The sequence below is a fragment of the Macrobrachium rosenbergii genome, chromosome 55, assembly GCF_040412425.1.
Source record: "Macrobrachium rosenbergii isolate ZJJX-2024 chromosome 55, ASM4041242v1, whole genome shotgun sequence".
In the NCBI taxonomy this organism is placed as follows: domain Eukaryota; kingdom Metazoa; phylum Arthropoda; class Malacostraca; order Decapoda; family Palaemonidae; genus Macrobrachium; species Macrobrachium rosenbergii.
Window position 1 is genome coordinate 77,680,315 of NC_089795.1, and position 16,000 is coordinate 77,696,314.

At 34.0% G+C, this 16,000-nt stretch overlaps 1 protein-coding gene across 1 annotated transcript in view; it reads right to left on the reverse strand.

The window, feature by feature from the left end:
* LOC136835462 (intermembrane lipid transfer protein Vps13-like) overlaps positions 1–16,000 on the reverse strand; it is a 195,299-nt gene that overhangs the window by 60,483 nt on the left and 118,816 nt on the right. Inside the window, 2 exon segments of the mRNA XM_067099021.1 lie at positions 10,720–10,785; positions 15,177–15,398. Of these exon segments, the coding sequence (XP_066955122.1) occupies positions 10,720–10,785; positions 15,177–15,398 (288 nt within the window).

The window sequence follows — 16,000 nt, forward strand, 5'->3', positions numbered from 1 at the left end:
TACATACTAAGGTAGGCTAATTGTGTTTTTTATGCAACGCATACACTTAAGTGTGAATTACATAACCCAGATTAGGCAGTAGCCTAGATTAGAGTAACTTATAGCCTGGCTATAAGGTTACACATTAGTGAGTTACTGTTTTATATAATAGACCAACATGCCTAGGATTGGATATAAACAACAACCTGGGTTACACAAAAAATAGTCGACTAACTATAAGGTTACATATTAGTAAGTTTTCTGTTCTTATAAGCCTAGCCTACACATTTAAGTGATCTATAATAGTCTGGGTTAGGCAGTAGCCTATACTATCTTGAGAAAGAACAAATAAGCCTAGGATTATATATAAACAGTATCCTAGGCTCAATAAAATAACCTAGTTTTTTACGACTTGGTAGCATATCTGTAAGGCTACATGCTAGTAGAGTCTTATGTAGCCTATATCTTTGAAGGTGATATCAACCTAGACCAGGTAGCAACCTAACCAGATTAAGTAGGAACATCTTTTTAAGGAATATCCTACTATTAGCCTAAAACAGCGATGGCCAAATATAAAAGAGTAGTCTCGGCCACATAAGACAGAAAACCAGATTATAAGAGGATTATTTTCCTTATAGTTTACATCTTTTAAGTTGTAAATAAGCCTAGAATAGGTTAAGCAAGAACCTTCTAAGAAATCCTCTATTCTTAGCTTAACATAGATTATACTAGAAGGATTAACTTAAGCTATATAAAACAGTAGCTTGGGTTAGTTAAACAAATTAGTTAGTAGCAGTTAGTCTGAATGGCATGACAACTAGAATTAAAAATTTCACTTGGCCATTGCAAAAGGAACAATGTACAAGTAATACAGCCATATACCGGTATGAAAACTAACTTAAACCTTAGAGGGTTTAAGTTAACATAGACAGTAGGTGGCATGGTTAGTCTTAACCCCTAAGTGCTACGGCAGAAAACCAGGGGTCTTATTGACGGTGAGTATGCTAACTATTGCTGGGAGAAGGGCGACAGTACTGCAACCAAACCCAGCATGCTTAGGTAAGCCTCTGTAGAACTACAACCTAAAATGTAAGTTTGTGTATAGTTTCTTATTCCTTGGTACCAAAACCTGAAGAGTATTTGAAATAAGGAATGGGACTTGAAATCTTTGGCTTGAGCTCGGATCAGAAATGTTTTTTCCTTTGGGGTGTTGGGATTAAAAAGTGAGAGCTTAAGCCTTTTTCGTCACCTGTTAATTTCTCTGTAAAGCTCCTTGAGGACAAAACAAGCGACTACGCTATAAAAAAACAGGTTTTGGAAAAACATTTTTGTTAGTCGCTGTTGAGTCCTCAAAACCCTACCACTTCCCTGACAAAAAGGCATGGGATTTGGGCAAAGGATCCTCCTGCATTGACCAACAGACAGTAATGGCTCCTTGGTCTTTAACGGCCCAGTTGTAAACAAGAGGGCGGATGCACATGTGCAATAGTCTCTTCTCTTTCTTGCAGGTTCTTTTGATGTTGGAAAAACTGGGTTCAGCTTCAGTGAAGATAAGGGAAAGTGCCCTCTTATCTCTGAGTCCATTATATACTCCATCACGTTATAATGTTAATCATTACGACACAATACCTGGCCAAAAAGACCAACTAGAAGAGAATTCTTTGATATTAGTTTGGTTACCATGGAATTCTGGTAGACCATGGAAGGTAACTCCTTGAGGACTCAGCAGCGACTACCAAAAATAGGTTTTTCCTAAGTCAAAACCTGTTTTATGACATTACCAATAAAGGCAATAGAGAAGGTAAAAGACAAGAGAAACAGAATTTTATAGGTTAGATATGAATTTGTGTTAAATACTTAACACAAGAGACTAGTGTCACTAAAAAATGACAATACACTAAACATAGAAACATATGTACAGTATTCAAACTCTTGAAGATATGGAACATTCTTACAGTGCAGAAGTGAAACTCTTGTCAAGTGAAAAGTTATGATAAAACAGCTTACAGCATGAAGATACATCAGAAATGACTGCTCACTAAAATGATGAATATATTGTGGTTTCTGTAGGTCTGGATGTTTACTAACTATCTGACATTTAATGATACTCTGGTAAAGATAAATACTACTTCTCTTGAAAATTTACACTAATTTTGAACTACATACAGTACAGAGAAGACTGTACTACTGAATCTGATTAAGTAAAAAATTCTTTTGAAATCTTGCTGCGTACTGTAATTCAGCCCCCAGTGACAATTTAATCATACATATGAACTACTAATTTTTTTTTGTACAAAAATTTAATTCATACAACTATTTTTTGTACGAAAATTTAATTCATACAACTAATTCATACTGTTAATCTTTCTTTTATTGTAAATAAAACTGATCAATAAATTGATCATTACTGTGGCTGTAAACAGAACTACAATATGAAACTCGGTTAATATTTCACTCTTGTAAACACCACAAAGATATAAAATCTTTAAGTAAAATAATTATTTCAGTAAAGAATTATAGTGTGTTTGACTATAAGTAGCAAAAGAGACAGACAGTAAGGAAAACATAGGAAACAAAGGCAAATTGGCTAAGAGAAAGTCCATGTAACTAACTTCAAAAAGCAATGTTGAGAAATGAAGTACTGTACAAAGATGATACCATACAAAATATGTGATAGTGTAAACTGAGGTATTCACTGAAAAAAATGTAATTAAACATTTCACAGTTACATCTAATCAAATGACAATTTGATCACAAGATACCACTCTTGATTACTTAAATTCCTTTGCTACAGATTATTACAGCTAATCATCTGAAAGGGTAATGGAGGGTTAACTTCAAAATCAATGCTGTTCTGTATAACTTACATAAAACTTTGCATATTAGGATTTTCAATCTAGATGGAAAACTAAGTTCTGTTTTATGGAAGTCTGGACACAAACAACCCATTGGTTTGCAAACATCTTCTCAGCATTAAGGCAGATAATACTGAACAAATTGCTCTCGACTCTTCCATAGTTACCAGTTTTAAGCAGCAACATAACAGCTAGCAATATGATTGTACTTTAAAGATGTACTTTAAAGAAGTACTGATTTATAGTCAATAAATCAGTTAACTAGATCAACATATGACACAAAGAAATCTTCAAAGGATTTATCCAATAATGCATATGGATGCTGGCTATCTGACAAAGATGATAACCTGGTCACAAACCCAAGTATTAATTAATTAATCTAGAAAAGGGTCTTATACTTTTTACATATTTCTGGTGCTTGACATAAATTAGTGCTTTCTTCACCTAAACTGGCTGATCAGTGCCAAATATGCTTTCTATGGTTAACCCTTAAGGGACGGGCTAACTATAAATCATGCAACCTCCCAGACTGGGCAAACTTTAAGGTTGGCCAATTTAAGAAAAAACACATCAATGGAAAGCAGAAGATATGCAAATGGCCATGGTGCAAGAAAAAATTAAAAATTTTTCCTACCTTCCACAGAAGTTGCAAGTGACTATTTACAACCCTGTGTGGGGCCTCTTTTACAAAACACTTGTAAATTTTACCAAGTTATACATGTTTCTTCTAATATTTCTTTGCAAAATTGCAATTATAACTGACATCATATCATAAAAGAACTAAAACCAGCAGCAATCCCTGGGTATATTTATGAGCAAATAAATAAAAAGATGTCATGGGAGAGAGAGAGAGAGAGAGAGAGAGGAGCAAGACATCCCCAATCAAGTCAAGAACAATACTGATCTCCCTGAGATGCCCACTGACTGAGCTGAGCTGAGTCTAAAGTTGCCACCAGTCATTTATGGGCCACTGAAGTGATGGAACTCTTTCCCGCTTGATACAGCCAAAACATATGGCACGTAATATTAATACTCATATGAGGATTCCGGTCCATCACCCAAAACCTGTTACAGATACTCATATGAGGATTCCCATCCATTAAAGGTTAAAGAGACCATGCAAATATTAATGTTAAAGAGAAATTCTATCCAAATTCCACAAAATTATGAATACATGTTATAATTACTTACCTCAAAAACTAAAGTGTTAAAATTACTATACGAAAAATAATATCCAAAAAGATAATTTACAAAGTGATTTTGATGATGACAATATATGTAAAGAATTTATATTCTATATATCAGTTTTGCTTTTATGCAGTTCTTTACCAAGAATATTTACAATACTTTGTAAACAATTCAGGGTTTCCTATTAAAGATTACTTACCTCAGCAATACTGACCTAAATTTTTAAATGATTAACTTAGCAAGCATTAGATAAAAATCATAATGGAATTTATGTTGAGTGCCTATGAAAAATATATATTAAAAAATATGAAAAAAATAAGTTTTACTTCTATTTAGACCTTTGGTAAGATGATTATAAAAATTTGGCTACAAAGTCAAGCACTGGGGTACTTTCGGCTATTCAGCCCTTAAAACAGCGAAAAAGGAGGAGTTGGAGAGGCTGAAGAGCAAGATGGAAGAAAGGAAATGGAAACAGGTAAAGTGAAAGGATAAAAACTGGGTGCAGCTAGGGGCCAAAGGGACGCTGCAAACAACCTTAATAATGCCTACAGTGCACCTGCATGGTGCACTGACACAGACCTTTAATAAGAATATTTACTCTTTATATACCTTAATTTGGGATTTCCTGTCACCATCATTCAGTTGTACTTTGTCATAGTAATATCACTGCAAACTCTAATACAAAACCTTGAGTGTTTCCAACACATTCACATTACTATATGACAGGTTGACAACTGTAAACAAAAAGCCATTAGTGGATAAATCACATATTCTCAATACCTTTCATAAGTAAATAAAGATAAAAAAAAACACACACTTTCAATGCCTCACTTCCTAGATTGCAGAAGTCAGTGGAAAAGAATCAGCAAATCTGCCTCAATCTACAATTAGTCTTGGCAAATATTAGGAAAAGTTATGAAAGTAACTCAGTGATGCATACTTTCATAAGCATAGTGACATTACATTACCTGATACTAGCTTTATCACTCACCAATGCTTTACCAAAATCTGGTGACAGTGAGGCAAGGGTAAGGGATGATGCCCAACGCTGCAACGAGATTACATTCATGCATCTAAATGAGTTCTATAACAATACTATAAAAACCCTGAACAGTGGACTTACAATTCATGAAATCATTATCAAGAGGGTGAGCCTGCACTAATTTTTATATTATTATAGAAAAAGTTTTCAAAATATTTACAAATGATTTCCAAACAGAACCACAAGATACAGTACATACACTTATCAAAGATTACATTTGTAAAGTGGGAGGAGGTTGCACAAAAATGGCAGAAGCTACTGGGAGCTACTTGTATGCAGATGACCTGTGTCTACAGTATATATTTTTACAAGATGGTAAAGTGAAAGGAAGAATGAAGGACTGAAAATGGATGTAGGTAAAACCAAGTTTATGGTGACTGGAAAAAAATGCAAATGAGGAGAAATAAGTGACCATGCACTGTGGGCCATTAAATTTAACAGATGGTGTCAGAGGAGCTTACAAAGTTTAAATGAGTATTACATCTTTCATGTCTGGCATGTGAAAGAATGGTGAAGAAAGGACCTTGGAGGAAGTAATGCATTTCTGTACCCTTAAGTGACAAAATGGACTGTGAGGCTGGACCTGAATAAAGTAAAATGAAACTACTGGAGCATAGGTAGATGAGTAAATTAATAAACAAAACATGTGTATGATTTACTAGATGCAGTGAAGGTACTGGTACTTACAAAAACAAAAAAACACATAAAAAATGCGCGAAGTTTCTTCGGTGCATTTGAGTTTCCTGTACACCCGCTAAAGTGTATAATCAAAGCCACCGGAAATAGATCTGTCTTTCGGTGGTCTCAGTATAATGCTGTATGAGTAGCGATTCATGAAACTTTAACCACAGCCCAATGGTGGCCTGGCCTATATTGTTGCCAGATGCATGATTATGGCTAACTTTAACCTTAAATAGAATAAAAACTACTGAAACTAGAAGGCTGCAATTTGGTATGTTTGATGATTAGAGGGTGGCTGATCAACATACCAATTTGCAGCCCTCTAGCCTTAGTAGTTTTTAAGATTTGAGGGCGAACAGAAAAAGTGCAGACGGACAGACAAAGCTGGCACAATAGTGTTCTTTTACTAAAAACTGAAAATGCGCTGAAGTTTCTTCGGCACAATCGAGTTTTCTGTACATCATATAATCAAGGCCACTGAAAATAGATCTATCTTTCGGTGGACTCAGTATAATGCTGTATGAGCTGCAGCCCATGAAACTTTAACCAAAGCCCCGTGGTGGCCTATTCTATATCGTTGCCAGAAGCACGATTATGGCTGAATTTAACCTTAAAATAAAAACTCCTGAGGCTAGAGGGGTACAATTTGGTATATTTGATGATTGGAGGGTGGATGAACAGCATACCAATTTGCAGCCCTCTAACCTCAGTGGTTTTTAAGATCTGAGGGCAGACAGAAAAAGTGCGGACAGAATAAAGTGCAAATAAAGCGTGGACGGACAGACAAAGCCAGCACAATAGTTTTCTTTTACAGAAAACTAAAGTGGAAGAGTTTGTGATAACATGACCACAATATGCCAATATTCTTGGCTTGAATGTGCTGGGAAAACAACTATCACCAATGCTAAAGTAAGAGAGGAGATCACAGGCTAAACATGAACGGTGAGCAGGCTAAAAGAGAATGGAGAGCATTCACTAAATGTCCAAGTCAACCAGTAGAAAACTTGACTTCAAACTGGATTATGTATTTTCAGCAATGCCAAGGAACATCCCCTCATATCTGCGTCAATTTCACTGTATGAGGTACTAATCTACATCTCAAATCTTAAATTAACCTACAGTTTCAACTTCAATAGTGAATTTCACATACCCCCACTTCTTTCAGATTAGCTTATATTTTCCATAATAAATACTGTACTTTAATTTCACATGTATATACCTGGGGCAGTGCAACACTGATATACTAAAAATATATAAGTAACATGCGCTACTGCATTTATTTCATGTTACTTTGCAAGGGGGGGTTATACTTAACCACTGCTATCCAGTTAATTATTTGCTAATGAGGGTATATGGTTAGTAGGCTCACAAAAAGGTGCAACAGTTAAAATAAAGATAGGCATGAAAAGAAACGTAAAAACTCTTAATAAATGGTAAAGCATACTATGTGAAGACATCTCATATTTTACCAAAGGCTGAACGTCATACTACAGAGACACAATAATTCTATAACACAAAATGATGTTTTACAGCAAACGTTTTTATACGAACCTATTAATCGTAATTAGACATGTTCCCCATATAATGGATCCCAATTACAACTACTTGAATATTGTAGTTGAAAGAAAAGTTCTACCACGCATGACCAGCCCACACTCAACTGTCTGCCCAGAGCCTTATTACACATTCTTCTGTGTAACTTCTGAGTGCTTTGGGCTTATGTACCATATCACAAGCTACACAAGAGTTCTAGCTTTGGAACTTTTCACCGTTTTTTGTTACTGTGTCATTTTTCCTTCATTCGCCTTAACAAAGTGGTACAACTTGTATTCCTTTTCCCTCTTAAATGTGTCAAGAGTTTGGTGAGTTTATCCTTTCCAAGTCATTTTGCTTTGGTTTATTTCATCTTCTCACATCAATGATAAATTCCAATGAGTGCGAGATGTTTTTCTCACTTGGGATTCATCATATGCTCCATATTAAATCATCTCATCTGGTGATAAACTTTCTTCAGTTTATGTATTTTTAGCTTGACTTTCTTGTATGCTTCTCAGTACTCCAGTGTTTCTGGAGCCCCTGCCAGAAGATGCACCCTCCAAGAGCAGAGAAGAACCTAATCTGTACTTTCCTCTACTGCACAGTGACTCGGTTGGTGAGACCAACCTTCTAGGCTTGGGCAAAAGGGGTAACAAGAACTCTGCTTAAAAAATGAGGGTCAAAGACAAGGACAATGACTGTTGTATGGCTTCTGGCAATATGGAGATTTAAGAATTAGAGCAGACCTAGGCATTGGTGATAAAGTCAAGGAAGAACTGGCAATGTGAAAAGCAACTGGATGCCAGCTCTTCATCCAAACCCTTAAGAAGGGACTCCAAAAGTAGAAGAGGATCCAAATGCTCAGTAAAGAAGTGCTCAAGTGACAAGTGAAAGAAAACAAAAAGGTTGCATTCCTTGCTTAGGATATAATGTTCGTTAACAGAGCCAAGGTGAGGTAATGTAGAGAATGGAAGCCTTGCACAACAAAGGACTACTAGACGGGCCTTAGCAACCTCCTTGTGAGTTCTTGTATTATCTGTGATGGAGTCAGCTAGAAATCTGTGGGCATCAGAAGAGTTGGAAGACCCAGACATACTTGGATGAGATCTGTGAGAAGGGAGGTTGGAGATGAGAGGTGATTTGAGGAGGATAAAGCAGTGGAAAGACACAGGTGACAGAATTTCACAGAGGACCTTTGCATCAAGTAGCACTGGGGCAACGATGAATGACTAATACAGGAGAAAAAGGAGAAAGACACCAAATTTCAGAGAGCTATGTTGCTTCTGGATCATTCAACCATAGTTACTGTCTTTATGACAGTTTTACTTTCACCTCTCATCTCAGCATTCATTACAGCCAAATATGTATCATAAATGCACAAAATAGCTGGACAGTAGGTTTTTTCCTTATTATTGTAAATGAGAATATTGTAAAACAAGATAGTCATTAAATAGCTGGACAGCAGATTTTTCATTACCATTGTAAATGAGAAATATTGTAAAACTAAGATATTTGTTAAGTAGGGAGTGGATGTATCACCATGAGCATAATGTCAAGAAGGAGGATAGTCATCACAATAACCAATTTATTGGTTGAGTATGGTCATTTCATGATGCACAGACAATCAGTAAACATTTTCTACATTTGAATGAATGAAGACTATGAATTAAAGGGTAAACAGAGAAAACCACATACAAGTAGAGTACAATTATATGGCATACCCCTAACCTAGGCTAGTCATCTTAAAATCCTGCAGGATAAAAGCAACTACATGACAGCAATGTTTTTAATTTATGAGTATGTACATTGTATAATCTTGGCCAAGGACATTCCTAGCATAATTCACAAAGTGCTTATACGTCAGCTTGAAAATATTTTTTTCCTTTCCAAACATAAGTATTTCTAGTGGCAATTCTCGACAAAACTTTTATGCCCTCAACAAGTTTACAGTGTAGTCACAAAGAAACCTAATTCCTTCAAAGCCAAAATCCTGAAAAGGAATATGGATTACATAAATGCTTTCACAGAAATATAAATTAATTTTTTCATGCCTTCAGAAATTTGAAGAATTTAATAAAGCCAGTTTTCCTCTAAAATGATCTTTCTCAACAAATTTTTTAAACAAAAAGTTTATGAAGGAAAACATCATGCTATCAACATACAGGATTCAAAATACATAAATAACTGAAACAAGTATCAATAAAAAAATTACAATAACTTAAAAAAAATACAGAAGTGCAACAGTACAAGCATGTGAACAAAATGACTTATCAAAAAGCAGTTCCACTATGCAATTGTGAAAAATATCAGGCAATGTTTAATTGCTAGTGTTAACACACTAACACTAAAACTAATGCAATTTTGTGCATCCTCCAATACATATTTTAATTTAAACTAGTAACTTGGAAGCAAAGTAGTTCTGCACATAGTTAAGGGCTGGATACCCTGAAGAATTCATGATATAACAAGAAACTGCAATACATAATCATTGAATGAGTTAATACATTTAAGTTTCATTCTATTGAGTAATTTTATATACTGCATTTTTCTCATCTTTACTTCAACTAAAATTTCCTGAGGTGATGATTAACTAAAAATTCAGACAATGAGATAACAGGAGAAAGCATATATATACCATTAATTGCTCAGATATTTTCGTTGATGTACATCATATTCTTCTTCCAGTATCCTTGCTCTAAAATTAAAATGAAATGCTATAAAAATTTCAAAACCATTTATTTTTACAATTACTACCAGTCCATTATGGTGACATTGATGTTTACACAAAAACAGGTGCAATACAAGGGTTGGTCACTGGTCACATTGGTATTTTCAACATACTTATCTTATAATGCCAATCACTGTAAAAAATGGGAAAACATAAAACTGGTTGAAAAAATGTCTCTATAATATATAATCCAGCAGCTGGATTGTTCCTAAAACTAAACACCTTATTTGCAATGCCTTACTAACCTATATCACATTTACTCACTTGTGAATTTTATTGAAACCTTACTTACTAGGGAATTTTATGGGAACCTTATTTACTAACGAATTTTACTAAACCACTGAATGTTGGGCTATGTCAGATGAGTACAGGTACATCAATTATGAACTAGATATGGGTTTCAATAAAAATACTTTTGCTTGAGTAGCTTATTAACCTATTTTACTAAAAAAAAAAAAAAAAAAAAAAAATGCTGCTGAAAGGTCGAGGGTCAAATATTCAGTTTTGGCTATACTTACATGTAAATAGAAAATTATACATCCACATAACTGACAAACAGTACTCTCTAGTTTAACAAGTTCTCAACCTAAGTTTTTATCCAAGCAATTATTAGCCCTGCTATCATCTGTAACAGTGGTTGATAATGAAAACACCAAAGTGACCAGTAACACCACAGGTAAAGAGGAGGGAAATAAAATTAGCCATAATACCTTGATAGGACTACTAGCAGATTCAGCAGAAGAGGTAGATGAAGATCTCTCAATTTTTCGGGACTTCTGCTCAGAATTGAAGAAGAATAAGGGATGTTATCCTTGCTGGATTTACAACTAAAATGGTTATCCCACATAAAAGAACTGAAATATCACCTAACTTACAGCAATAGTTTTTGAAAACTGCATCTTAATGTTAAATCTTTATCTGAGCCAATTCTTTCAAGACATTCACTATGAAAAATTTTAACTTCTCGACTTTTCAATTTCAATTTTCTCAAGTCTCAGAAGTAACAGATGGCAAATATACCTATTCTGGCCTTCTTTACAATAACAAGCACCAGCAACACATGTATGATAGTGAGACAGAGGCACTAAATTAAAAATATACAAGAATATAAGTAACTCTAAATAAACAACAACCTAGGAATTGACAGTGTATCTGCATAATGGACAAACCATTGCCCTGCATACAGCCTTATCTTTGGTTCAGATTAAGCTACTGAATCCTGCTACAGTTAAAAAAACAAGTTTAGTAAAACCACTGCATCTCTCATAAGTTTTTCTATAAGTTTTTCTAAGAGTGTTTCTCCAGTTCTCTCTTTTCTTTCGTGTAAATAAATTCCTCTATTTTTCCCTTATATTTGTTTAAAAAATAATAAACCTAAAAATACATTTCCAAAAATTCATTCAATTTGTGTTTTATCTTTATTCAAATGTTAAATGGCAAAACATTTCCATAGGCATTCAAATCCCACATTAAAAACAGTTTTTCCAGTAAGCCTCTTCAGCTATCAAATTTCAATATCAGAATACTAATGAAAAGTAATTTTATGATCCAACCACTAGTCACACTACTAATGTTCCAACAAATAAGGACCTGAAGATTGGTAAGTCTATGGATAAAGCGTATCATTTAGCTTATGGAATATATTCTGTGCGCACAGCAGAGAAGATGGATAAAAAATGTTCATGAATTTGGATTAGTTATTTAAGTCACTGTTCAGTGGTAAAGAATAATAAGAGAAATACTACTAACATAAATCTGCTAAAATTTGTTTCTGGTACAAGTCTCCAGGTAAACTGGATTATGTTTAATGTGGTGGTTGCAACAAATATTTGTACTGCATGACTTGAATCACAAATCAACGACTCTATTGAGAATTTGGTTTTACTTGTGTTAGCTTTTCTGCTAAATATATTTACTGACAGATAAGATGTAGTATCACCTTAGGACTGTAAAGAGCTCTCTAAGAACTAGTGACAGACACCACATATTTGATGGCATATAAGACATCCTCTTTTTCCCAAAAATGGCTCAAATATACACTCATCTTACAAGTAAAATTGAGGTACTTGGTGTGCTAATGTTTACCCATATGCCACAGATTAACAGTAGTTGTTCCTAGCCAGACTCCATAATATACTGTAATATTACTGGTATTAACTCAAATATCATCAATATTTTTACTATTATCATTACACTAAAATCCCTCGTAACAAGCACCTAATGACCTAAAAGTTGCTTGCTATTCAAATTGCTGGTTGAATGAACTGTCTTCTTTTTAGTTTTATTACGGAATAATTATTAATATGTTAAACCAAACATCCTTCCCATGGTGGTGTGTAGAGTGGTTAAATCCATCCATTAATAAAGCAGCCAATACACACAAACACACACACACACACACAGTGATGCATTGCACAGCAAACAAAAAACACCAAAATTACTAACAGCAACTCAGTGTGTGTCTGCTCGCCTCTCTCTCTCTCTCTCTCTCTCTCTCTCTCTCTCTCTCTCTCTCTCTCTCTCTCTCTCTCTCTCTCTCTCTATAGGCACTGTATGCATTTATATTAATGAGATGTAAATGTGTATGTATCCACATACACAGAATAAAAATATGTGTGTACTACATTACTGTATTAATTACATTACTGCACTGCATTCATTAAACATAAATAATAGTACTGTAAAAGAGAGACGGGGGTAATAAGTGTGTAGTTTACTTAACACACTGCATATAAGTACAGTACGTACACAATCACAGGTTAGCCTATAGGTTAGGCTTACGCACTGACTTCAAAATAGCACAAACGCAATCATATAAGTAACTTTAATAGATTAAGCTTTCTGAAAGTCTTATTCTATTGCACATAACTTTTAAATAATTTCTTATATTTAACCTACAATTCTATTTGTTTTCATTTTTTTTTTAATTTAACTAACCATAAATTCACTGACACTGTCTAGTTATCTATGAAAGGCAGAGGTGATGGAGGGGTGTGTTATGGAATATTTTCTGCTATATCTTGGCTACTTTTGTTTTCTCTTGTAAAATACAGCAGAATTATTATTAAAAGATTTTTACCGCTAGTTGCATGCTTTGTCCAAGTTTTTTCTGCCATATATTACAGCTATATATATGTACTGTATGCCATTGAAATACACAGCTACAGTATAAAAAATTTCTTAATATTCCCATCTGAAACTGAGGGGGGTCTTATGCGCCCAGGGATCTTATATGCCATAAAATACATTAAGTAAATATCTAGCAGCTGAGAGATTCATGATAAATTTGGCTTTCAAATATTCACTAAAACAATAAAATTATAGAATAGTATATTCTTTATATGTTACTGGAGTGTACAAACAAATTAATTTCATATGTACCTAGTTGCTAAATTCAATGTAATGTTACTTTTGTTACAGTGTAAGTAGCAGCAATTAGAGATACTTATTCTCCTTGCTTTTGACAAGGAGAGAGAACAGTTAGCTGTAAGAAAAAACAAATACAAAACAAGCACAGAAAAACTGACATCATGTGAAAATACATTCCTTTACATACTAAACCTTAAGACCTCAAAATATTGACTGACAACATATTTCTAAACATTGGGACTTTGATGTCATTTGTAGAAAATTCTTTAAAGAATTATTTTTACACTTAGAATCACTTGTTTGACATCTAAGGAGTGCTGAGGGCTATTTGAACTTAATCTTTCCCTTCATAGATAGTAGTGGCCGTGTCAGTATGTATGTAATTTGCAAATACTTTGAAATTTTAGCATCTTGTCTCTTATGCTTTACTATGCAATATTTAGTATGAATAAATAGTAATAAACTATATGAAGTATTTCTACATGGTACAAACAAAAATGAATATATGATACATATATGTATTTAGAGTAAAATTTCAAATAAAAAAATTTGTTTTAAACTCAATTAATCTTTCTGACTATTTATGTTTGTTGTTTAACTTTTTTGAACATCCTACAATATGGTGCAAATATTCAACTGCAAAATAACACCAACAATACTGTAGCAGGATAATTAACATTACACCAAGTGATCAAAGCATACCTCTAAAGCCTTATGTGATCAGCAAAATTGTGTTATGCTACAGACACGTATTGTCAATCCTAGGAATCTCAAAGGGTTAAGTAAAAAGCAAAAGCACACAACACATATGAGCTTGATGGTGAAACATGGAAAAGCATATTACACATATATATACTTCATGGTAAAAAACTGTTGTAGTTTTTACAAATAAGACAGAAGAATATTAATAACTGAATTAACTCAGATCACACAAACTACAAAATTAATTGTGCAAATCATTCAACACATTAAAATCCAAATGTATATAAGAATCCAAATACTAAATTCCATTAATGATAAACGAAGCTGAAGGAAGGATGTTAACAGCACAGTCAGGTGAAGATCTGTCACTACACACCTTCTTATAACTAAACCAAGTCTAGAAGAGTGAGAGTATTCAACAGATGAGACTAGAGGTTCTAATTAATGCAAGAAGTCTCACATATCTTCTAATAATTGCTTCCGTTGTTGCAAGTAATTCAGCAGAGTTTAACCAAACGAGTAAAGGCTTTAGTAAAAGCAATGGGCTTGTAGTGTATATGAACATCTGAAGAGACAGGAACAATCCACTCAGCATTAACCAAATTATGAGCCTTGTTGGAGTAACTGACTCCTACACCACATTCTTTTATACACAAGGATTCAACACAGATGCCTTATCAAAAAACAATTACTTTTGTACTTCAAACTAGTAAATATGTTCAAAAATACAATTAAAATCTGTAGTGAGCTACAAGAATAAATTGTATCTGATAAACCTAGTCATTTCAGTATTTTAGAAACTGCATTCATTATGCCAAAATATATACAAAACCTACTCATTTCAGTATCTTAGAAACTGCATTCATTATGCCAAATTATATACAAAGTTGCTAAGCATAATGAACTTTTGTATGTTTCCTAGAGATATGCCATAATTATTTCCTTTTGTTATGGCATTGCAGCAAAAATGTCTATGAAAACTATAGTAATTTCCTCCCTTCCCTCACCCATACTGTCGATGTACAGTTCACTTTAGGCACAAGCTACTTATACTAAACTTCCCTTGCATTCATCACCAATATTATGCAATACTCACCCTGTAAGTTAACATGAGACCAGTTTTATTGACCATCCAAAATGGGCAATATATCGTAAGAGAGAGAGTGGATTTGGTTCGGGAAACATGCATGCCAAGATCTAGGTAAAGTGGTCCATTTATCTGATCTCCACGTGACTCAAAAGTCCAGACACTAAGTTCTGGTGGACTGGCTTCAATTGCTTTACCACAAATCCAGTCACGATACTGATAATCCATGAGCTGAAAGAGAGGCAAAATTAAGATTTCTAAAGCCATTTACAATAATGAAATACACATAGAAACCATAATAATATATCTTATTAACAATTCAGATATATAGTAGTACTTAAGGAAAGGTAAAATAAAAACTCGGCTAAATAATGAAAAATTATGACATCACAATATATATACTGTACTGAATGAAAATACTTTGACTGTCATTCTGCCTCTCCAGTTCAAAAGACCAGTGCTGCATATCACAAAATAAGAAAAATTGAGTTTCCATAATGCAAAAATTTTGGAGAAAAAGAAAATGCACAATTCACTGGATACACAGAACATCTCTAATCCTTTTACCTGCAATGTGTCATGTGATGAACACTGAACAAGGTACAGTGCTGAAGTGCAGCTGCACAGCTTTTGCCTTTGCTTTTCATTTTTGATCTCTCCCCATCTAGCTTTTCAATTTCTTTAACCTTCCTTTCTTCCAGTAATTACTTTTACTTCCAAAAAAATAATCCATTCATGTGATCGTGACTCAACAATCTCCTCAACTATTTTATGTTATATACTTAATTCCGTATTTGAAAATATTGATATTACTAATTTAGGTACAGTGAGGT